The sequence below is a fragment of the Ovis aries genome, chromosome 23 (assembly GCF_016772045.2).
Source record: "Ovis aries strain OAR_USU_Benz2616 breed Rambouillet chromosome 23, ARS-UI_Ramb_v3.0, whole genome shotgun sequence".
In the NCBI taxonomy this organism is placed as follows: Eukaryota; Metazoa; Chordata; class Mammalia; order Artiodactyla; family Bovidae; genus Ovis; species Ovis aries.
The window spans coordinates 43,172,420-43,197,223 of NC_056076.1; the positions used below are offsets into that span (position 1 = coordinate 43,172,420).

The 24,804-nt window shown below is 49.0% G+C and overlaps 1 protein-coding gene across 2 annotated transcripts in view; it reads left to right on the forward strand.

Annotated features, from left to right (window-relative positions):
• The first annotated feature begins 1,253 nt into the window (after positions 1-1,253).
• GNAL (G protein subunit alpha L) overlaps positions 1,254-24,804 on the forward strand; it is a 69,531-nt gene continuing 45,980 nt past the window's right edge. Inside the window, exons 1-5 of one of the 2 annotated variants that reach the window (XM_042239290.2) lie at positions 21,246-21,305; positions 21,878-22,121; positions 22,336-22,408; positions 23,076-23,130; positions 23,409-23,528. In XM_042239290.2, the coding sequence (XP_042095224.1) occupies positions 21,980-22,121; positions 22,336-22,408; positions 23,076-23,130; positions 23,409-23,528 (390 nt within the window). In that variant the 5' untranslated portion in view covers positions 21,246-21,305; positions 21,878-21,979. Of the gene's footprint in view, positions 1,446-21,245; positions 21,306-21,877; positions 22,122-22,335; positions 22,409-23,075; positions 23,131-23,408; positions 23,529-24,804 lie in introns of those variants that run through there. The other variant, XM_060405261.1, reaches the window with a different exon arrangement.

Genomic DNA, 24,804 nt, shown 5'->3' on the forward strand with positions numbered 1-24,804 from the left:
TTGTTGTTGACAATTAAGTACCTGCTTTCAGTGTTTTACTAAGTGTAGAACTTGTTGAAAATAATGTCGAGATGGAAGGTGTAATAGTTTGAGGTGGGGGTCAAGAGTGTGCGGCGGTGTGTACACTGGCGTTTATGACCAGCAGGAAGGTGAAGGAGTGCGCAGGTGTAACACCCAGGGGTGAAGGAAAGTTACAGGGCTCAAAATAGCCTGGAGTTAAAACTCCCCTCCAGGTCCTTCCCACCATTCTATGAAAAACAAAGAACTCTCTCACCTGAAGGAAAAAAAAAAATGGACATTAAGGTTGATTGCCCAGCTCCCAGCTGGTCCCAGCCTCTGGCCGATCTCCAGAATTCCTTGCCCCAGCCGTTTAAGAGGTAACTACTCCGAACAGCCTTGGAGAACAGGCCCCCTTAAGACAGTAGATTTCTACTTATAAGCCTATATATACTTACTCTTTTCTTGGGTTAGTGAAGCAGCTCACTGATTTGACTGCTGCCCCGTCTCGCCTCGCCTCGTTAAAGGTGATCTGTTCCTGTAAAGTGCCTGTCTCCTATTTCCGAACCTCGCTTTCTCTTACTCCCTTACCCTACACGGGGAACTCAAGCTCTCAACGCTGGCATCCCACCCCTTTAGCCTGCTTTGCGTTCCTACTGCCTACTGCCGGAGATGAAACCCACGAAGTTCCAAGGAAGGCAATGGCAGTTCTGGCCGATGGCGTCACCACCGCGGCCAGGGTGGCACTGTTTGTAGCTTCGCGCCGGCCTCGGGCAGCAGTATTTACGGTAAGGGGGCCTGGCTAGGAGGCAGAACTTACGATAACGGGCGTGGTGGGATGGAGGACTCGCCGGCGGTGGTATTTACGTTAGGAGCGTCGGGCCGGAAACAGTAAATACGGTAACAGGGTAAGGGTAGGTGGCGGTACTTACGGTAACCGGGGCCGGGCTCCCGGCAGCCGGTCAGGCCAGAGGTCCTCTTTGTCAGGTGATCTCCGGCCAAAGAGGTAGCCAGCCCCTGAACCAGCAGCAAAGGCGGAATGGCCCTGGGGGGCGGTGAGGGGCCGGGGCCCCGACTCACCTGTGCGCCCCAGCCTGCGGGCCAGAGCGCCGTGCCAGGTCCGCGCGCAGTGCCCTCCCGCCCCTCGGCGGGGGCTCGGGCGTAAGCCTCGAGGCCCGCGCCCCGCGCCCAGATGGGGCTGTGCCACAGCCTCCGGCCGCTGCTCTTCGGGGACCCGGAGCCGCCCGTGGAGGGCGCACGGTCCGACCTGAACCCGATGCCGGACTTGGACCTGGCCCCGGTCCTGACTCCGGCGCAGGAGAGGCGGCGGCGCACGGACCGGCAGCGCGCGGAGGAGCGCGAGGCCAGGCGGGTCAGCAGGAGCATCGACCGCAGACTCCGCGAGCAGAGGCGCGACCTGCGGCGGACGCACCGGCTGCTGCTGCTCGGTGGGTGCTGGTCGCTGGCCTGGGGGCGCAAGGGGGGCGCGGAGAACTGGGCGCGGAGAGCAGGGCGCAAGCGGCGCAAGGGAGGCGCGGGAAACCGGGCGCTGGGCGGCGCACACGCGGTGAAGGGCGCACGCGGGCCGGGTGGATTCGGTCTCGGGTTCCGAGCAACTCTGACTAGGTGGCGTCCACCTGAGTGGGCCGCGAACGAGCTGCCCGGTGACTCTGCTCTTTTCCACACCTTGTCCTCCGGCCCGTGGCTCACGTGTTACGGACTGAGGGGCCGGCCCGGGGATCTCGCGCCCGCTCGTTTCTTCCCCACTGCGTGCACTCGCGCGGCACCTGGAGCATCTCACCTCCTCTGGTGAGGCAGCTGTTCCAAGCGCGCCTAGGAAAGCAGGTGCCAGAGGCCTCTACCGCGGGGTCATCTGGGGTCGGGGGTGGGGGGCGGAGGGCGGTGTGGCTTGTCCGCTTCTGAGAAATAATTTCACAGCCCGGAATACGGCCCCTTTGCCTCACTGAGTCGGCTTCAATCCTGGTGTCCTCAGAATCCCGCTCCTCCTTCAGATTCGTCCGCTGTGGCCCCTGCGCACAGGGAAGAGAACGCGACGCCGCGGGCGCAAAGGTGCAGAGCGCGCGGCCTGCCGGCGCTTCCAGCTGTAGCTCTAGCGAACGGAACAGCCTTTACAGCGAACAACCTGGGGACGTGCGCTGTGACTCCAAGCCTGAGTCCCTGATGCTATTAATACTTGTGCCTTTTAAAGATTAGGAAGAAAAAAAGTAAGACGTGGGCTTCTGACCCCAATTTTGTGAGCTCTAAGGAATAATTGTTGTTCTCGGCCCAGCGGGGCACAAAGAGAGAACCCAGCCTACGATGGAGGAAGATCCTGCTTGCAAATGAAAGACTTTTCTTTAAGGACATCTAAGTCTTCGGTTTGGAACGGCTCACCATTGCAAGAATGAACAAGTAAAATGGCACAAACGTAGCTGCTGTCTCCAGTGAAATATCTGAATTCGAATATAAAAGGAAACGTTTTTGGAGAATCAAAGAGCAAAAAATACAGAAGGGATCAGGTTACCTGAAAAGGGAAGAGGAGGCATCAGAAGCAGAGTTCTCATGTACACTGCTGACTTCCCCACAGGACAGAGCAATGTTGCCAGGGGTCTGAAAATACTGAACGGTGATCCTAGAAGCTCACACCTCATTAAACCACTGTGGGCCTATGCATATGTCTGTGTATGTGTACCTGTGTCTATGTGAGGGGAAAAATATAATTTCAGATACACAATTGCTCAAAGGATATCCCCACCCACATATTTTTCCGGAAAGAAATCACTTAGAAATTAACTCCAGCCAAATTTCTTTTCATGCACCAAATTAACTCAAAAAGGAGAGAATTGTGATCTCAAGAAACAAGAGAAAACCAAATAAGGTCCAGAGTTCTGGCAACTTAATGTTTTAATGTGATTGTGCAGCCAGACAGAAACATTTAAAAGGATATGTGAAGTGAAGGAAACTCCATATAGAGAAAAAATTTAAATGCAGGTCCAGCGTTGCCCATCTTGAATTTTCAGAATAAGAGGGAAAAGGTTTCATTTTCACCCGAAACCTCCTTATTGTTAACCATTAGCTTATATCTATACAAGGCTTCCCAGGTGGCGCTTGTAGTAAAGAACCTGCCTGCCAAAGCAGAAGTCAGAAGAGATGCAGGTTCAATCCCTGAGTCAAGAAGATCCCCTGGAGGAAGGGTATGGTAACTCACTCCAGTGTTTTTGCCTAGAGAATCCTATGGACAGAGAAGCCTAAGGGGCTACAGTCCATGGGGTCTCAAAGAGTCAGACATGACTGAGCAACTGAGCACATACATATTAATAAAACACAATCTCCATGCCCGATTTGGCCCATGAGCCACTGCCAACAAAAACACAGTTGACAAGACTGGCTGTGGGGTCAAAATACATCATCTGTCTGAACACCCAGCAATTGAAGCTGGGTCCCCACACTTCAAGTGTACCTTTCAGCTGCTGAACTCATAGTCATGACATAGTTATTGTTGTTTTGTTGCTCAGTCGTGTCCGACTCCTTGCGACCACATGGACTGTAGCACACCAGGTCTCCCTGCCTCTCGCTATAGTCGATGTCCCACAACATAGTAGGTGCCACTTTACACTCTGATTGGAAAAGTATTCATTTGATGTTATCCATTTTCCAGATACCATTCAAATTAAAAATGGACAACTATGAGTAGAATTCATGTTTTCTGCCTCCTTCAATTATCTCCTGCTATTTTCCTGTGTGTGTGGTCTTTCTCCGCCAGCAATAGATCTTTCTAGAAGGAGGCCATCTCTGTGGGTCGTTTGCTGTCATCGCCTTGTACTTGGCTGTTGGGATAAACCAGAACTCTGGCTTGACCCCCGTCCATGTCTAGTTCCTCTAAGAGGGAGTGCTTGGTGAAATCACAGAAAAACAATGTTCTCCACTGGGGGTGGGGGGGTGGGGGTTGATCACTTTAAAAAAAAAATACCTTAATTGTAACGATACAATGACCCTGCTCCCAGGTGGCATTAGTGGGAAAGAACCCACCTGCCAGTGCAGGAGACATAAGAGCACAGGTTCCATCCCTGGGTCAGGAAGATCCCCTGGAGGAGGGCATGGCAACCCACTCCGGTATTCTTGCCTGAAGAATCCCATGGACAGGGGAGCCTGGTGGGCTACAGTCCATGGGGTCACAAACAGTCAGACAGGACTAAAGCAGCTTAGCACACACACACAGTAACCAAGATAGCAGTTGGTTCTTGAGTTGTGCAGTGGACCCGAGCTGGGTGGATGCTCAGGACACCTCCTTCTCAGTGTGCTGCCTTGTCCCACCCCGGCCTACTGGAGCCCTGTGGACTTTGTCATCAGGAGAAATTCCAGATGCTCTGGCTGTGCCTCACTTTTCCAGACCCACACACTCACAGCATGTCCTTACAGCCTGGAGGGGCTGCAGTCACAGCCCTGCGTCAGTCTGTTGTATAAACCATCACCCATAACCTCAGACACAGAGCTCCACATTTCCATAGGTGAAGCAAGACTCAGGCGGCAGGTGTGGCCGAGGGACAGCGCAGAAAGAACAAGCAGGGGGACTGTGGGCCTCCGGGGCAAGGGTGGATGGACCCTGAACCCACACCCCCAGTCAGAAGGAAGCACAACCCTGGAGAGCACGAGTTGGAATTAATCCACCATTTGATGTGGGGTCGCCTGTGTTCAGAAGGATGTCAGGCTGTGTTTCAGGACACTCACCTGCCCAGAGGTCAGCAGAGAGGTGTCCCCATGGCATTGTGCAGAGACAAGAACACCAGCACCATCACCCCAGTCCATGGGCACTGCATGTGCAGGACGGAGTGGGGCCTGGGAGAGGGAGGTGGTGTGGAGGTCACCGAAACATCAAAGTACACTCGTTGAATAGATTTGTTTTAAAAGTGGACCAGGGGGTTCTTTTTTTTTTCCATTTTGAGGGGCTTGTCAGAGAATGGTGTACTAAGGTTGCACTTAGGGCAGATGTAGAGCAAAATGCCAGCATGTTTTCCACCATCAGAACTCACCCCTGCCCCCATGGTCCAGTCCCAAAGCCCCAGCAACCTCTGTGGTGTCCCCCCAGGGGGTGAGAGCAGTCTCTCTCATTTGGTTGTTAGAGATTTTCACATACGAGAAAATTCCGTGTGCTGGGAAAAATCAGCAAAGCCTCGAGGCGGGGAGGTGGCTATTTTCTGTCTGTCCTTCCCTCCCAGGCCAGGAAGGATGGTGATGTAATCCGCTCTCTCGGAAGCTCTGAAGTAACTGGTGCTTTAGAGTCATTTCTTAATGTAAGCGCATCCTGCACTCCAGCCAGCCATTGATTGGTGCCACCTGGCCTGAGAGGCAACGGAGACGCAGCTGCTCTGGTGCACTAATGGAGGATGTGCATTCAATACTACCCACTTCCCCTCTGGCAAGTGGTGTTTTCTCAGAAGAAACAGCTCCCCTTTGGGCTTGGGCACAATAATGAGCTTGGACGGGCTCATTATTGAAGGCCAGGGTCACTGGTTCCACTTGGCCGTGGCCTCAGTGTAGGGCATGATCTGGTAAGTGTGGAGCTGAGAGCATCCAGGGAGGCGGGCTTCAGTGATGCCACTGCGCCCCGGGGCAGGCCCCCTGCCCATTTATCTGTGACCTGAATTTCTGTGTGTCAGCCTGGGAACAAACAGTACCCAATTCCATCAAGTGCAGTTGAGTGTTGACTTAGGAAAACAAAGGACAGGTTTCTATGGTGACCTCCATATCCTGCAAGTCAACCCACTACCCAAAGACTGTGGTCACGACATGAGTCACACCATGGTCCCTGCCGTCAGGAATCCACAGGGGACTGGTTCCAGGGCCCTTCCAGACACCAAAACCTGAGGATGCCCAAGTCCCTTGTATAAAATGGCCTTTCAGTCTGCCCCCAACATCTATACTCAGAGACAGAGCCTTGAAAGGGCTAATTAAATAAGGTCTTCCCTGGTCGCGCAGTTGATGAGAATCCACCTTCCAGTGCAGGGGACACAGGTTCCATCCCTGGTCTGGGAAGATTCCCCAAGCCTTGGGGCCACTAGGCCCATGTGCCACAACAACTGAGCCCAAGGGATGCAGCTACAAAGCCGATGCAGCTAGAGCCTGCTCTCAGCTACAAAAGAAGCCACCACAATGCAAAGCCCATGCACCACAACAAAGAGTAGGCCCTGCTACTCGAGTAGCAACTAGAGAAAACCCCCATAAATCAAAGACCCAGCACAGCCAAAAATAGTAGTAAGTAAAATGAGGTCATTAGGGTGGACTCTGATCCAGCCTGATGGGTATCCTTATATATCCTACTATAAAGAAATTTGGACACAGACATGACACAGGGATAACCATGTGAAAACACAGGGATAACCATGTGAAGACACAGGGAGAAGCCGGTGGGAGTCTGCAAGCCAAGGAGAGAGGCCTCTAGAGGAACCAGCCCTACTAGCACCTCCCTCTTGGACCTTCCAGCCTCTCGAACTTTGAGAAAATTCACTCCTGTTGTCTTTGATAAAAGACACTGACTTTCTTGTATTGTCTTCTGTTTCTGCTATGAGGCTAAAGAGGACAGGGTCAAGTAGCAAACTTTTCTTTTTTCTTAGGAGGTTACTTTGTTTTAGTATTTTTTTAAATTGAGATACAGTTGACAGAAAACTTAGTTGTATGTGTACAACAAAATGATTCAATATTTGTCTATATTTTGAAGTGATCACAGTAAGTCTAGTTAACACCCATCACGACACATAGTTACCTAAAAAGTTGTGTGCAAAGAGGACTTTTAAGATCTACTTTCTTAGCGGCTTTCAAGTACACAGCACAGTGTTACTAACTGTAGTCACGTGCTGTGCACTGCATCCTGGGACTTTGTTTCAGAACTCAGGGTTTATACCCTTCATCTCCCCCCAGTTTCTCAAGGCCCACTCCCCTCTGCCTGTGGGTGGACCTGCCACACCACACAGCCTGTGCCACCTGCTCGCAGGCCCCTGAGCTTCCCCCGCCCTCTACACTGGAATCCTCTCCCCTACACCACTGAGTGTCCTGTTCACCCTCAGTTCAAAGGTCGTCTCCAGTGTCACCTCTTCCAAGACTTTCCTGATCCCCTCTGTCAGCAGAGTCTCCTCATTTTATATGTAATTCCCTTAGAGTGAGTGAAGTCGCTCAGTCATGTCCGACTCTTTGCGACCCCATGGACTGTACTATCAGGCTTCTCCGTCCATGGGATTTTCCAGGCAAGAGTGCTGGAGTGGATTGCCATTTCCTTCGCCAGGGGTTCTTCCCGACCCAGGAATCGAACCCGGGTCTCCCTCATTGCGGGCAGACGCTTTATGTCTGAGCCACCAGGGAAGATCTAATTCCCTTAGAATACTTCCTTATGTCTTCCTTAGAGATATGTCTGTTCAAATACTTTGTTCCTTCTTTAACTGGGTTGTCTTTCTGTTGTGTTGTAGTAGTAGCAACACAACAATTTAAGTAGTAGCCTCTTCAATATTCCAGCTTCTGGACCCTATCGTTCTTAACTGCAGGTAACTGCGCCTGCGGTCCTACCCTGCGGGGTTCTCTGTTCAACAGAGAATAATGCCAAGTTTTGCCTCAGGCCATTCCTGAGGCGGCCGCCAGGTGGCGCTGCGGTGCGGGAAACCTGATGGATGCGGGGCAGCCGCTCCCAAACCGTGGTCCTCAATGCCTGCCCGCCGATAACAGGGAAACCTGCTGGATCTGAGCTCCCAGGTGTGAAAGGTGATGCTGGGAGAGAGAAGAAGGCTATGGATGGCCGACCAGTGGCAGAGCTGGGCACGGGCCCATTGACCGGGCTCTTACCTGCACACACCCGCGCGCACCTCCACACAGCAGCATCCATCCCCCAGTGTTGGTGGATCCTCCAGCGGCCCCTCCTTGGTGCGGTCCCTTTTCTCTCTTCTGGGAATAACTACTCTGTGTGCCCGTACGAGACTGTTCATCCCCAGACAGGTCATGCACCTGTCCTTTCTGCACGACTGCTCCTGTCCTCTCTGTCCCAGGCAGGGCATCCCACCTCCAGGTTGGCCTGTCATCAGTTCTCCACGTAAAACTGGCCTGGTCTCTGCCATGCTTCTAACAAGCATGACCTCTGGCCAGCCTGTGGATAAATAATCACCCCTAGGGGCAAAGAGTTGGACAGGACTGAGCAACTGAACTGAACTGAAGAGAACCCACAACCCAACAGTGTGAGTCCTGTCTCCTTGGGCAGCACCCAGCATGGGGTCAGCACTGCATAAGCACCTGGGGAGACAGATGATAAATTGCACACAAATGAAACCCAACAGGGAGGAAGAAAAGGAACCAAGAACTGAGAGGGTTCTCACTTCTCCATGACTGATAATATCTCCCTTCTCCCCACTTTATCTCTTTCTCATTGTTATCAGTTCAGTTCAGTCGCTCAGTCAGGTCCAGCTCTTTGCAACCCCATGGACTGCAGCATGCCAGGCTTCCCTGTCCATCACCATCTCCTGGAGTTTATTGACGCTCATGTCCATCAAGTTGGTGATGCCATCCATCTTATCCTCTGTTGTCCCCTTCTCCTCCTGCCTTTAATCTTCCCCGGCATCAGGGTCTTTTCAAATAAGTCAGTTCTTCACATCAGGTGGACAAAGTATTGGAGTTTCAGCTTCAGCATGAGTCCTTCCCATGAACGCCCAGGACTGATCTCCTTTAGGATGGACTGGTTGGATCTCCTTGCAGTCCAAGGGGCTCTCAAAAGTCTTCTCCAACACCACAGTTCAATAGCATCAATTCTCCATCACTCAGCTTTCTTTATAGTCCAACTGTCACATCCATACATGACTACTGGAAAAACCATAGCCTTGACTAGACGGACCTTTGTTGACAAAGTAATGTCTCTGCTTTTTAACATGCTGTCTAGGTTGGTCATAACTTTCCTTCCAAGGAGTATGTGTTTTTTAATTTCATGGCAGTCACCATCTGCAGTGATTTTGGAGCCCAAAAACAGAAAGTCTGTCACTGTTTCCACTGTTTCCCCATCTATTAGCCATGAAGTGATGGAACCAGATGCCATGATCTTAGTTTTCTGAATGTTGAGTTGTAAGCCAACTTTTTCACTCTCCTCTTTCACTTTCATCAAGAGGCTCTTTAGTTCTTCTTTGCTTTCTGCTGTAAGGGTGGTGTCATCTGCATATCTGAGGTTACTGATATTTCTCCCAGCAATCTTGATTCCAGCTTGGGCTTCATCCAGTCCAGCATTTCTCATGATGTATTCTGTATATATGTTAAATAAGCAGGGTGACAATATACAGCCTTGACGTACTCCTTTCCCTATTTTGAACCAGCCTGTTTTTCCATGCCCAGTTCTAACTGTTGCTTTCTGACCTGCATACAGATTTCTCGAGAGGCAGGTCAGGTGGCCTGATAGTCCCATCTCTTTAAGAATTTTCCACAGTTTATTGTGATCCACACAGTCAACTGCTTTGACATAGTCAATAAAGCAGAAATAGATGTTTTTCTGGAACACTCTTGCTTTTTCAATGATCCAACAGATATTAGCAATTTGATCTCTGGTTCCTCTGCCTTTTATAAAACCAGCTTGAACATCTGGAAGTTCATGGTTCATGTACTGTTGAAGCCCGGCTTGGAGAATTTTGAACATTACTTTGCTAGTGTGTGAGATGAGTGCAACTGTGCAGTAGTTTGAGCATTCTTTGGCATTGCCTTTCTTTGGGATTGGAATGAAAACTGACCTTTTCCAGTCCTGTGGCCAATGCTGAGTTTTCCAAATTTGCTGGTATATTGAGTGCAGCACTTTCACAGCATCATCTTTTAGGATTTGAAATGTCTCAACTGGAATTCCATCACCTCCACTAGCTTTGTTCATAGTGATGCTTCCCAAGGTCCAGGATGTTTGGCTCCAGGTGCATGATCATATCATTGTGATTATCTGGGTCATGAAGATCTTTTTTGTATAGTTCTTCTATGTAGTCTTGCCACCTCCTCTTAATATCTTCTGCTTCTGTTAGGTCCATGCCATTTCTGTCCCTTATTGTGCCCATCTTTGCATGAAATGTTCCCTTGGTATCTCTAATTTTCTTGAAGAAATCTCTAGTATTTCCCATTCTGTTGTTTTCCTCTATTTCTTTGCACTGATCACTGAGGAAGGCTTTCTTATCTCTCCCTGCTATTCTTTGGAACTCTGCGTTCAAATGGGTATATCTTTCCTTTTCTCCTTTGCCTTTCACTTCTATTCTTTTCACAGCTATTGTAAGGCCTCCTCAGACAACCATTTTGCATTTTTGCATTTCTTTTTCTTGGGAATGGTCTTGATCCCTGCCTCCTGTACAATGTCACGAACCTCTGTCCATAGTTCTTCAGGCTGTCTGTCAAATCTAATCCCTTGACTCTATTTCTCACTTCCACTGTATAATCATGAGGGATTTGATTTAGGTCGTACTTGAGTGGTCTAGTGGTTTTCCCTGCTTTCTCCGATTTAAGTCTGAATTTGGAAATAAGGAGTTCATGATTTGAGCCACAGTCCGCTCCTGGTCTTGTTTTTGCTGACTGTATAGAGCTTCTCCATCTTTGGCTATAAAGAATATAATCAATCTGATTTCAGTATCTGGTGATGTCCATGTGTACAGTCTTCCCTTGTGTTGTTGGAAGCGGGTATTTGCAATGACCAGTGTGTTCCTTTGGCAAAATTCTATTAGCCTTTGCCCTGCTTCGTTCTGTACTCCAAGGCCAAATTTGCCTGTTACTCTAGATGTTTCTTGACTTCCTACTTTTGCATTCCAGTCCCCTATAATGAAAAGGATATCTTTTAGGGGTGTTAGTTCTATAAGGTCTTGTAGGTCTTCATAGACCTGTTCAGTTTCAGCTTCTTCAGAATTACTGGTCAGGGCATAGACTTAGATTACTATGATATTGAATGGTTTGCCTTGGAAATGAAGAGAGACCATTCTGTCATTTTTGAGATTGCATCCAAGTATGGCATTTCAGACTGTTTTGTTGACTATGATGGCTGTTAGGTAAAAGACGACCAGGACACCGAAAGAGTGTCTAACAGGCTTTAATGGTGAAGCGCTCCCAGGCGGGGTTCCCGACCGGAACAGTGCAGATGGAGGAAGTCCGCGCGCCGGACCATGTTAGAAGTTTGTTTACATATGTACTCTGCGAGGAATGGCTGGGTTAGTGGATGGGGGTTTGGATTCAAGGCGTGGCGAGCTGATAGGTTTTTCTATGCGGCTGGGGCGGGGGTGGGGGGGGTGGGGGGGGGGCTTTAGCTGGCCAAGTGTGCTGTCATTGGTCCCCCGGATCCAGGAGGCTCCCTCCATTAGGGACGTCCCCTGCCCTCAGGGGAGAGGAGGGGCGGCTCATCATGGCAACCGGCAAAGTGTGCTGTCATTGGTCTCCAGGATCTGGGAGGATCCTTCCGTTAGGGACCTTCTCGCTGATGGGAGGGAGAGGAGCGGTGGCCCATCATGGCCCCCGGGTCCGACCTTACAATGGCTACTCCATTTCTTCTAAGGGATTCTTGCCCACAGTAGTAGATATGATGGTCATTTGAGTTAAATTAACCCATTCCAGTCCATTTTAGTTTGCTGATTCCTAAAATGTTGATGTTCACTGTTGCCATTTCCTGTTTGACCATTTCCAACTTGCCTTGATTCATGAACCTAACATTCCAGGTTCCTATGCAATATTGCTCTTTACAGCATTGGACTTTACTTCCATCACCAGTCACATCCACAGCAGGGTGTTGTTTTTGCCTTGGCTCTGTCTCTCATTGGCATGGACATGCGGTATTCCTATATTTTTCAATGACTTAGAATTCACGACTGACCTTAACTCTTTTGGCGCTGAAATCATCCCAGATTTGGTCCAATGGGAGTGCCTTTGGTCTGGCTCTGTGTTCTCAGGGACCTGCCCCACCATTTGAAAGCATATTCCTATTTTCTGGGCTTCTCTAGGGGCTCAGTTGGTAAAGAGTCTGCCTGCAATGCGGGAGTTCTGTGTTCAGTCTCTGGATTGGGAAGATCCCCTGGAGAAGGGAAAAGCTACCCACTCCAGTATTCTGGCCTGAAGAATTCCATAAACTGTATAGCCCTAGGGGTCCCAAAGAGTCAGACACAACTGAGGGACTGTCGCTTTTTTCACTTTCTGTGTAACCATATTCCAGGTTTATCTTGTGACTCCACTGCCCCCTCCTCAGAATCTGCTATTTCTCTGAGGAGTTCTGGCTCCTCTGGGTGGTGGGTGATGCTGGGGGCCAAGATTGGGCACTAGGTACACTCACAGCTACTAGTGTGTCTAACACCTGGGTGTTTTCAGCAGACAGAACAAGAGAATAGATGCATGTGTGTGCTATACATGTACACAGTCATACAACAGACACACATGTACATGCAGATAATCACAGACAAACATATCTGACACTGAGTTCATTCTGATTGCTACAATTGCAGTCCATCCCACAGGTTTGTCTTGCCTTTCCCACTCCATATTTGTGCTTTCTCTGTCTCTCTGAAAGTCCTGTTTCTCAGTAACCACCTCCACGCATGCCTCTGTCCTGTCAATCACGTATCTATGGGCTTGGGATCTGTCCGCACTCAGTCTACCTCTTGAACATCAGTCTTGAATTGACCTGTTGTTTAAATTCATCAAACGGTTCCTACCTAATGACAAAATAAATAACAAATGACAACACACTAGGCTCTTTCTCCCTGGTTCACAGTCTGCAAGCTTCAGGAAGAGCCCGTCCAACTTTCCCGGGAGAGGCCCATAGTTCTCACCTGTCATGGAGCAGGTTCAAGTTCCGTTGAACTTCATACACAGGTTGACATTCTATTACAAGGAAAACTGTTGCTTTAGACTCTGTAACTAAGCCAAATTTTAAAAGAAACCAGTTGCTAAGGTAACTGAGCGAAGAGTTAATGAATTCATCAGTTATTATATGCAGATTAACCTGCCCGTGTTCAAAAGGAGATGGGCTTGATTTTTCCTTCCGGAAGACAGAACGGTGCAAATTTTTTCCCCACCTGTCAGAGTTCCTTCTGACAAGGGCTCAGGCTTTGGGGTCAGACAGGGCTCCACCCCAGTCAGGCCCCTGTGGGACCTTCAGACCACAGCCTTCTCTGCAAAGTGTGGATAATCTCGAAGCTGTTGAGATGATCTTATCAGATGAGCTGCTGGAAACAGAGCACCTTTCAGAGTCTTTTCTAAAAAAACGGAGGGTGACTTACAGAGGTTAGCACACATCCTCTCAAGTGACATTTTCCTTCACATTCATAACTGACCACACACGTCCCTCAGTGTCCCAGTGATCTCCACAAAACCCTGAGGACTTGACTGCAAGTCTGCTCCTCTCTACTGGCCCACTAAACTGCTTGAGATCGGCGACAAGGAATTCATCTTTGTAACCTCAAGGTCGCCTGAGTGTAGGGTTGGAAACCCGCTTTATGGCCAATGAGTGGTGTGTCTGGAGCCTCCTTCTGACTCTGGGCTCTGCGCCGCCACCTGCTGGTCAGAAACTATAACTGCAGGAAATGTTCGTAAGCAAGAACTGGCCCCCGTGTTAATTACAACATTCAGTTCAGTTGCTCAGTTGCAACCCCATGAAACGCAGCACACCAGGCATCCCTGTCCAACACCAACTCCCAGAGTCCACCCAAACCCATGTCCATTGAGTCGGTGATGCCATCCAACCATCTCATCCTCTGTTGTCCCCTTCTCCTCCTGCCCTCAATCTTTCCCAGCATCAGGGTCTTTTCAAATGAGTCAGCTCTTTGCATCAGGTGCCCAAAGTATTGGAGTTTCAGCTTCAACACCAGTCCTTCCAATGAACACCCAGGACTGATCTCCTTTAGGATGGACTGGTTGGATCTCCTTGCAGTCCAAGGGACCCTCAAGAGTCTTCTCCAACACCACAGTTCAAAAGCATCAATTCTTCAGCACTCAGCTTTCTTTATAGTTCAACTCTCACATCCATACATTACTACTGGAAAAACCATAGCCTTGACTAGATGGACCTTTGTTGACAAAGTAGTGTCTCTGGTTTTTAATATGCTGTCTAGGTTGGTCATAACTATTACAACATTAACTGCCTCAAAACAAACAGTGGAAACCACCACTGTCATGATGAAGATCCTGAGTGTGAATTTTTTTTCTTGTTTTTGTAGTTAAACATATAATTTACCATCTTAACATTTTTAAGTATACAATTCAGTGGTCTTATGTGCATTCATGGGGTATCCCTGATAGCTCAGCAGTGTGCTCTGCTGTGGAAGAGAAATTATTTCCATAAATTCTACAATATTTGATTGCAGAGTGCTGTGTACAGAAAGGGAAAGGTGAAAATGTTTCCCTAGTTTTCTATTTAACAATGTTTAAAAAAAAAAAAAAAGATGTTTGAAGTGTGTTGTGATTAGGTCATGGAGCAAGCTTTACTGCAGAGAATGAAGATAATCCACAGTGACCATTTCCACCAAGACCCTAAGAAAAGAAAGAGCTGCAAAGTGCTAAAAGGCAAGAGGCAGCACAAGAGCCATGTCTGCCTCGGCCATTCAGCCACCCCCACGCTGACCCCACCTAGTCTGTTTGCAAAACAGGCACAGCTTTTAGTTTTCTGGGTCCATATCACTGCATTGAGTCAGGACTGCTAGCCTCTCTCACTCTGCTTTGTTCCTCCTCTTTTAAATCTTTCAATATTCCTGCTCCTAATGTCTTAGAGTGTGGTTTTAACCTTCAGTAACCTCTACAGTATAAAATGCTAGAAAGAAAGAAAGTGAAGTTGCTCAGTCGTGTTTGACTCTTTGCAACCCCATGGACTGTAGCCTGCCAGGCTCCTCAATCCATGGGGTTTTCCAGGCAAGAATGCTGGAGTGGGTTGCCACTTCCTTCTCCAGGGGATCTTCCCAACCCAGGGATCAAACCCAGGTCTCCCACATTGCAGACAGACTGTCTACCATCTGAGCCACACCTGTAGTTAGTCCATAAAGGAGGAGACTGCGCCAGTTATCAGACATCCATGTGTTTTCTCCAAAGATGGTAGTTCTAACATTTTATTCTGAGAAATCCTTTAAAACATCTGTATGGTGCCACAGTCTTTGATCTACAGGGGTGTATGGTCAGGCCACTCAAGATAGCTGTTCTCTTGCTCTCTGTACATCCCCTGCCCCACCAGGGCCTGTTTCTGCTGCTGCCTAGTCACTCCAGCCATGTCCAACTCTGTGCGACCCTAAGGACTGCAGCCTGCCAGGCTCCTCTGCCCATGGGATTCCCCAGGCAAGAATACTGGAGTGAGTCACCACAACCTCCTCCAGGGGATCTTGCCAACCCAGGGACTGAACCCTGGTCTCCCACATTGCAGGCAGATTCTTTACCACTGAACCAGCAGCGAAGTCCCATAAAATGCTAAACCTGTTATTAAAAAAACATTGATTTTTTTAAATTTAATTCAATATATCCGCTATCTTGTGCTTCACAGCATTCTGGTCACTTTTCAAATGAGCTCAGCATCTCCTGAATCCAGGCCTGAGGTGATGTGAGAAGTTCGTTTGAATTTTTTCCGTCTTGTTGTCAATTAAATTTCTGTAGAGGGCCTCCTTATATAACGGAAAATGAATTTTGTTCCCATTGCTATTAGAGACTTAGGTCCAGCTAACCAGAGAATAGTTGTCAACTTTTGGACATCTGCCAGCTTCAATGGCGGGGGGAGGGGCTGAAACAAAAAACAAATTTCAAAGTCGTTATTCAAAATTCACAAATTAAGTACAAAAGAAATTCAAACAATTCAACTTTCAAAGCACTGGGGGGGCTTCCCTGGTAGCTCAGCTGGTAAAGATCCCTCCTGCAATGCAGGAGACCTGGGTTTGATCCCTGGGTTGGGAAGATCCCCTGTAGAGGGGAACAACTACCCACTCCAGTATTCTTGCCTGGGGAATTCCATGAACAGAGGAGCCTGGCAGGCTACAGTCCATGGGGTCACAAAGAGTCTGATATGACTGAGCCTCTTTCACTTTCACAAGACTCCTTGTCTCTTCACATCAACAAGAGCAGGAAAAACCACTTTGTTTCACATTTGCCCTTTCACCCTAAACTCCATGTCTTCCCAACCCTCTTCCTTTCCTGGGGCCTTCCCTCACCCCAGCATCCCCCCACCTGGCTGCCCCCTCAGCAGCCCTTCGCATCCGCAGGTGGGCGTGCGCTGCAGCAAGGGTGGTGATGCTGCTGTGCTGCCGTTGCCTGGCAACAGATGCCAGCATCACTCGCTCCCAGCTGCTCCCTAACAGCCGCTGCTGTGTTCCAGGTGAGCCAGCTGGGATTCCGGATTCTGAGCCCATGGTTCAAAGCTCAAAGGAGGACTGGTCACCTACACCAAACTAGGACAAGGCCACATGACTAGTTTTTAAGTGTCTTGACCTCCTACCTGGTAATAGACTGTGCAAAGTTCACCTTGGTATTTCTCATCAGAAATGTTGCATTGCCGTGTAAACAAGTTGCTTTTATGTTCTGGACTGGTTCCCAGGTGGCTCAGTGGTAAAGAACATGCCTGCCAATGCAGGAGATGTGGGTTTCATCCCTGGATTGGGAAGATCCCCTGGAGAAGGAAATGGCAACCCACTCCAGTGTCCTTGCCTGGAGAATTCCATGGACAGAGGAGGCTGGTGAGCTACAGTCCATGGGATCGCAAAAGAGTTGGGAGACGACTGAGTGACTACACAACAACAACAGTGTTCTGTGGATGGGTAGTGCAGATGCTGCCGCCAGGCTGCAAAGGTTTTGATCCCATACACACCTCTTATTCACCCTCTAGCATTCTTTTTTTTTTTTTTTAATTTTAAAATCTTTAATTCTTACATGCATTCCCAAACATGAACCCCCTCCCACCTCCCTCCCCATAACATCTTTCTGGGTCATCCCCATGCACCAGCCCCAAGCATGCTGCATCCTGCGTCAGACATAGACTGGCGATTCAATTCACATGATAGTATACATGTTAGAATGTCATTCTCCCAAATCATCCCACCTCTCCCTCTCCTCTGAGTCCAAAAGTCCGTTATACACATCTGTGTCTCTTTCCTGTCTTGCATACAGGGTCGTCACTGCCATCTTCCTAAATTCCATATATATGTGTTAGTATACTGTATTGGTGTTTTTCTGGCTTACTTCACTCTGTATAATCGGCTCCAGTTTCATCCATCTCATCAGAACTGATTCAAATGAATTCTTTTTAATGGCTGAGTAATACTCCATTGTGTATATGTACCACAGCTTTCTTATCCATTCATCTGCTGATGGACATCTAGGTTGTTTCCATGTCCTGGCTATTATAAACAGTGCTGCGATGAACATTGGGGTACATGTGTCTCTTTCAATTCTGGTTTCTCGGTGTGTATGCCCAGAAGTGGGATTGCTGGGTCATAAGGTAGTTCTATTTGCAATTTTTAAGGAATCTCCACACTGTTCTCCATAGTGGCTGTACTAGTTTGCATTCCCACCAACAGTGTAGGAGGGTTCCTTTTCTCCACACCCTCTCCAGCATTTATTGCTTGCAGATTTTTGGATCACAGCCATTCTGACTGGTGTGAAGTGGTACCTCATTGTGGTTTTGATTTGCATTTCTCTAATAATGAGTGATGTTGAGCATCTTTTCATGTGTTTGTTAGCCATCCGTATGTCTTCTTTGGAGAAATGTCTATTTAGTTCTTTGGCCCATTTTTGATTGGGTCGTTTATTTTCTGGAGTTGAGCTGCAGAAGTTGCTTGTATATTTTTGAGATTAGTTGTTTGTCAGTTGCTTCATTTGCTATTATTTTCTCCCATTCAGATGGCTGTCTTTTCACCTTGCTTATATTTTCCTTTGTTGTGCAGAAGCTTTTAATTTTTAATTAGATCATAGAGGATCCTGCTGTGATTTATAAAGACTCCACCAGAAAATTACTAGAGCTCATCAATGAATATAGTAAAGTTGCAGGATATAAAATCAACACACAGAAATCCCTTGCATACCTATACACGAATAATGAGAAAGTAGAAAAAGAAATTAAGGAAACAATTCCATTCACCATTGCAACGAAAAGAATAAAATACTTAGGAATATATCTACCTAAAGAAACTAAAGGCCTATATATAGAAAACTATAAAACACTGATGAAAGAAATCAAAGAGGACACTAATAGATGGAGAAATATACCATGTTCATGGATTGGAAGAATCAATATAGTGAAAATGAGTATACTACCCAAAGCAATTTACAAATTCAATGCAATCCCTATCAAGCTACCAGCCACATTTTTCACAGAACTAGAACAAATAATTTCAAGCTTTGTATGGAAATACAAAAACCTCGAATAGCCAAAGCAATCTTGAGAAAGAAGAATGGAACTGGAGGAATCAACTTGCCTGACTTCAGGCTCTACTACAAAGCCACAGTCATCAAGACAGTATGGTACTGGCACAAAGACAGACATATAGATCAATGGAACAAAATAGAAAGCCCAGAGATAAATCCACACACATATGGACACCTTATCTTTGACAAAGGAGGCAAGAATATACAATGGAGTAAAGACAATCTCTTTAACAAGTGGTGCTGGGAAAACTGGTCAACCACTTGTAAAAGAATGAAACTAGATCACTTTCTAACACCGCACACAAAAATAAACTCAAAATGGATTAAAGATCTAAATGTAAGATCAGAAACTATAAAACTCCTAGAGGAGAACATAGGCAAAACACCCTCTAGCATTCTATGAAACAACAGTCACAATAGTTCCTTTTAGGGTTATCGCAAATACTAAATAAATCACTCCATGAAAAGGATTTAGCTCAGTGCCAGCAACCACTGGATAAGTCATAGAAATGAGTTATTTTAATTCTAATTCCTAAATTTGAACAAGTGAAAACTTTTGCTATATTTTTTAGGGTTACAGGTTCTTATTTCTCCCCTTTATCAGTTTCCCTGATGGCTAAGATGGTAAAGAATTCACCTGCAAAGCGGGAGACCTGGGTTCGATCCCTGGGTTAGGAAGATCCCCTGGAGGAGGGCATGGCAACCCACTCCAGTATTCTTGCCTGGAGAATCCTCATGGACAGAGGAGCCTGGTGGGTTGCAGTCCATGGGGTCACAAAGAGTCAAACACGACTGAGCGACTAAGCACAGCAAGCTTCCATGGGATTTGTTTTGTCCCCTTCTCTTCCAGCTAACAATTTTATAGACACCTTGGCATTAGAAAAAATAGACATATCCTTTAAAACATCCCACCACACTCTGCTGTGTTTGTGCACCTATTCTCACCTAGCGCTGCCCCGCCCACCACCTTCCACGCCGTGTTGTGTATGTTTACCAAAATAAGGTAAATATTTGTGTTAACACAAAGAGGGTGGCCTCAGAACACTGCTGAATTGTGTCCTTTCACAAGCTGAAACTCCTACCCAGCTCATCCTGTGTCTTTGCTTCTGCCCTGACAGAAAGAAAGCTTCACTGCTTTTGTTTTTGAAAGAGTATTCCTGTTTGGATATGGTGCTAAACTGGACGGGTATCTTTAAAATCTGATGGTGAAATTCCTTTCATAAGAACCTACACTTGGAGTGGAGTTATCTTTGGCCTTCGGGAATTCATTTATACATCCATCCAGTGAAGACTCATGGGGCTTCTCCCTCCTTGGCCAGGCACTGAACTGGGTACAGTGAAGCAGGTGCCGAGGCCAGGCTCCACCCTGGCCCTCACTGAGCCCAAGTCCAGTGGACTTTTGAAAGAGCTGTAAACAAGCCATTACAGCAAGTCTCCCAGAGAGAGAAGCACACACGTGCCCACATTATGTCCTGGGGTGTTCACGCACAAGGGGCCAAAAGGGGACTGGGGCAGCTCCAGGAAGCATGGACTTGAGTGCTCAAGCTGCGCAGTTTACCGGAAAACAGTCTTGATGGACCATGGCTGGGGACTTGGGGGTGGTGGGGACAGCGATGTGGTCAGATCTGCACTGTCACTGTGGCAACTGTGCAGGGAGGCAGGAGTGACCAGAAGGCCACTGCTGACATCCAGGCTGGACAGTGACCATGGCAATGGCAGATGGGGTGCAAAGAATGGGAGCGATGTTTAGGAAAGGGACCCAAAGGAACACAGTGTCTGGGGTTGCAAGAAGGAAAAGGAGGGGATCAAACCATGTCCTGGTTCGGGAAATCAGGCAACTTATTCACAGAGACAGAGAGAGGAGCGGCTGGAGGTGTGGGTGGGCAAGGGAATGAGCTCAGATCTCGGTCCGTAGATCGGAAGATCCTGGGAGGCCCCGATGTGGAGGTGTGCTTGGGACGCTGTGGACAGGAGGGGGCTGGGCTGGGGCTGAGGTGCCTGCTCCAGGTGGAGGGGGAGGGAAATTCAAAGACATGGTCGGGGGGAGGAGGAAGGAGTCTCCAAGAGAGTTAGAGAAGGTCATGACCACAGTTCCTGGGGCAAGTCTGACCCCGGGGTCCGCTGATGGCTCCGAGAGAGTAGTTCATTGTAGGGTGGGTTAAAGCCTGACAGCAGGAGCTGAAGTGTGAACCGAGGTGGGGTGAACCGCGCGGGGCGGGGGGAGTCAGTCCTAGGTTTTAACTCGGAGCCCGTGGGCAGCAAGATACGGTGGCGTGGATGTATGGCCTAGAGGGCCGTCGGGGTCAAAACGTCAAACTGGACGGAGTTGACGGTGTTTGTCCGCTGGAGGGAAAAAGCTGTAGAGAAGGGAAGAAAGAGCGGGAAGCCGGGTGAGGCCCGCGGAGCGCTGGGCCCCGGAGGCCAGGCGTGGGGACCGCGAGGGAACGTCAGGGCTGGAGGGGGACTGGACAGCAGAGCCGAGAGGAGTCCTGAGAGGAACTGCCGCGCGGTGCAGGGTCCCGAGCCTGGAGACGCACAGAGGGGTGGCCCTCCGCGTCCAGCAGCGAGGACGCCGAGCACCGGCCGCAGCAGCGGGAGAGTGACTGGCTGGCACCCGCGCAACAGGTGGGAACGCGCAGCCGCCCTCACTGGTTCTGGCGGCGGAGCCAGGCTCGGGGCCACGGCGTCTTCCAGAAAAGTAGCCAAGCTGCTCAGAGCGCGCGGAGGAGAGCCGGGGGAGAGAGGCGGCGTGGGAGCGCTGGAACCATCTAGAACGGGAACGAGGGGAGGCGGGGTGCCTGAGCACGGCACGGACCCTCCCCCTGATGGAATATGCATGATGCAGAACGAGGCCTCGCCCGCCGCAAGCCGGAGGCGGTGCGGGATCGCGGGAGCGCACGCCCAGACCCAGAGCCGCTCGGGCTGCGAAGGAGCCGCGCGCGCCGCGTCCGGACCGCACGCGGGTGAGCCTCCGCGGTTCCCTTTGAGGGCGGCCGCCACCCCTCCAGTCCCAGGACCCCCTGCCCCGCCGCCCTGAGTCGGCTCCCTTTCCCCGCCGCGAGGAGGCCTTTGGGGCTCGGACCTGGGATGGGGCGCGGATGGCCGACAGGTGCCTATAGTCACTGGCGAGAACCCGGCGCGCTCCGTCCCCCCGCGCCTTACTCGGCCGCCACCGGCGGGGCCCGGGCACCCGGCAGAGCGTCCATGCTCCGGTCACCCTAGGCACCCCCGCCCCCCCGGCAGCTCATCGGGCGCGAGCAGCCGGGCGCGCGGAGAGGGGCGCGCCGGGCGCGCGGGGCGCGGGGAGGGCCAGCGCCACCCGGCCGGCTCCGGAGGACCGGCGCTTTCCGCCTTGTCTCCGCTTACTGCTGTTTATCCAGCAGATCATTCTAAACAATTGTCTTTAAAAAGCAGTTGGCTCCGCGCGTCTTCTTTGCGTTCTCTGAGTTGGGAGCTCGCGGTGGGCACGGGGAGGGAGAAGAAACGCCTACTCTGGTCGGAAAACACCGAGAGACCGGAACGTCTCTTTCAACAGCGAGGAAGAGAGGCCGCCGCAGGGTCTACACACACCTACAGCTGTCTGCCGCCTTTTGTGCAAATTCCTAACCGTGCCTGAGGTCCACGCGAGCGGGCAGGCATGGGGTGTTTGGGCAACAGCAAGACGTCAGAAGACCAGGGCGTCGATGAAAAGGAGCGGCGCGAGGCCAACAAGAAGATCGAGAAGCAGTTGCAAAAGGAGCGGCTGGCTTACAAAGCGACTCACCGCCTACTGCTGCTGGGTAAGGCCGGGGGGTGCGCGGCGGCGCCTGGCCAGAGCCGAGCGCACGGCCCGAGGCTGAGAGGGCCGGGCTGCGGGTCCAGCGCCCCCGCCGACTGCGAGCGCGCGCCTGAAGACGTCCGCGCGCGGGCAGGACGCTGGTGCGTCTCTGGTGGCGGGAGAGATGGCCACGGTCTCCAGCCCCCAGTCACAGCTTTCTCTCTGTGTATTTTCAGGGGCTGGTGAGTCTGGGAAAAGCACTATCGTCAAGCAAATGAGGATCCTGCACGTCAACGGATTTAATCCAGAGTAAGGAATGACCCATTCCGGGTTTGCTTCCCAACCGCATGCAAACTTTGTCCCTTCTCTCCCGGCCTCCCCAAACATGTTCTCTCTAAACAGTTAATTTGATCTTTGAGTCAGCCTTTAAGGACAGAAAATATAGACGCGAGTTGTTGAATTTGGCATATTTAAGCAAACCCTTCCTCTGGTGGTGCCTACATCAAAATATTTACTTAACAAAGTGTGATTTAATCGATACTGGAGGTTGATCTGTGTTATTACTATAGCTCTGATCTCACTTAATGTGTCAATATATACTTCTCCCTGTGTCTGCATCTATTTCAATTCAACATATGGATAGATTCAAATAAGATATGTTTGCAGGTGTAGCCCTGTATTTTTTGTAGCAGTAGTCATGACCATTTTACCTTGTTATGTTTAACCTGTGTGGTTGTCTAGAGCTAGAGTCTGTGGTGCGTCCCTTCAAATTTATTTAGAGTCCAAACCTGTAAAGGTAGGTATTTTTCTTTCCCAGATTGAAAAAAAAGAAACAACTTTTTGCTATTGTCCTGGGGCTAATGTTGACATCTAGTGGTACTATGTTAGCCCCACTGCATCCGGGAATCTAAAGTTTCATTCAGCATTCAACCAGCTGTGCAGAAAGTTAATTAATAACTGTTCTCTTTTCATACAGAGAGAAGAAACAGAAAATTCTGGACATCCGGAAAAACGTTAAGGATGCTATTGTGGTAAGGATTTTGTTTTGTTTTTGGCCAAGCTGTGCAGCATGAGGGATCTTACTTCCCCTACCAGGGATTGAACCCATGCCTCCTGATTTGGGAGCATTGGCGTCTCAAATACTGGACCACCAGGGAAGTCCCAGGAATTTCCTAAATATTTGTTCCGTGAAAAGGTTGTGTCCTCTGCTCCCTCAAACGGTGTACACAGAAATCACAGACTAGATTATCACACATGGAGCCTAAGTGGTTTATTTATTCATACATTCTTTTCCTTCATTCTACTGTAGACAATTGTGTCGGCGATGAGTACCATAATTCCCCCCGTTCCACTGGCCAACCCGGAAAACCAGTTTCGATCAGACTATATCAAGAGCATTGCCCCCATCACAGACTTTGAATATTCCCAGGTAAGTAAATCCTTACCAAAGTATTTTAAACGGTACAAGATGGAACAGTTGTTAACCAGGGGGCTTACTGAGAACCAGTGTTAATGTTATTTCATTATTGAATTTCTTCAAAATTCTAGCTCTCTGCCTGGGAGAAGTGCTTCCCTCTATACCAAAATATTAACACGTGTTAAAAATAGTAATAAAGACAACAAGGTTGTAAGAAATGTTTTAATGAGCATGTTGGTGCAGGTGATAATCAGGAAGACAGCATACCTCTAAGAAATACTGGTGGTGCTTTTACCCCTGCGTATTTCTAAATCAACAATTACGCTGTTTCCCAGATAACAGAAGAGTAGAAATTGTATGAGCAAAAGTGCTTTATGGTATGTGATTATATCCTTGGGCATAAGAGAACAGAACCCAGATTACTCTTAAGATGGGGGTTCTTCAGCTCACGTGAGGGGCACAGGCCAGATGTAGGTCACACCTGGATCACTTCTGAATGTCGACTGTCTCCTGGGAAAATGTAATTCCTTTCATGTCCACAGAATTTTAGGCTGCTCGTTTGATCACTTGGATAGCACTGTTGCTTATGTGAGAGGGTGATGTGAATATGAGTTTTCTCTTGTTTGGTGGACATACATTTCTTTAAAATACTGTTGTTTGGTTATTTGATGTAGCATGTTTCAAAGAAGAAAATATTTCTTCAGTTTCTCATAAAATCAATTTTTTTTAGTTGTGCCAGAAGAGTGTATGTGGGTGTACCCCCCAAAAAAAAACAATATTTCAAAGTTCCCACTGCCTGGCATGGTGGCCTTGAGATGTTTTTCGTTCTAGCACTCTCTTTTCCAAGGAAAGCTGACATGGGAGGCTCTGTGTAAGACAGATGGGCCCACGTGCATCCCCGTCCCCGCCCCCTTCAGTAGAACACAGTTGCCCCATAGGCTCTGTGTCCAGATGGAGGATAAGAATTGCTTTTGAAAGCTTTTTACTGCATCCTCTCACATGACGTTTGTTTCTGATAAGCATTCCAACATAGCCAATGAAACCCCTAGAATTTCTAAGAAGACAAAGGTAGTGATGGCAAACCACCTAGAAAAAGTGACTGTGGCGTCTGGCAAGGCAGGCACACTGCTGTTTACTTAACTGTGTCTTTAACTGGATGTCATGGAGGGGAGGTCTTAAGGAAATGATGGGGAACAAAGCTGGGCTTCAGCCTTCTGGAGCCCTGGGTCCTCCTAGCCCGCTACGATGGCTTACATACTGGAAAAGTCCCCCACAACTGCCGGCTCCT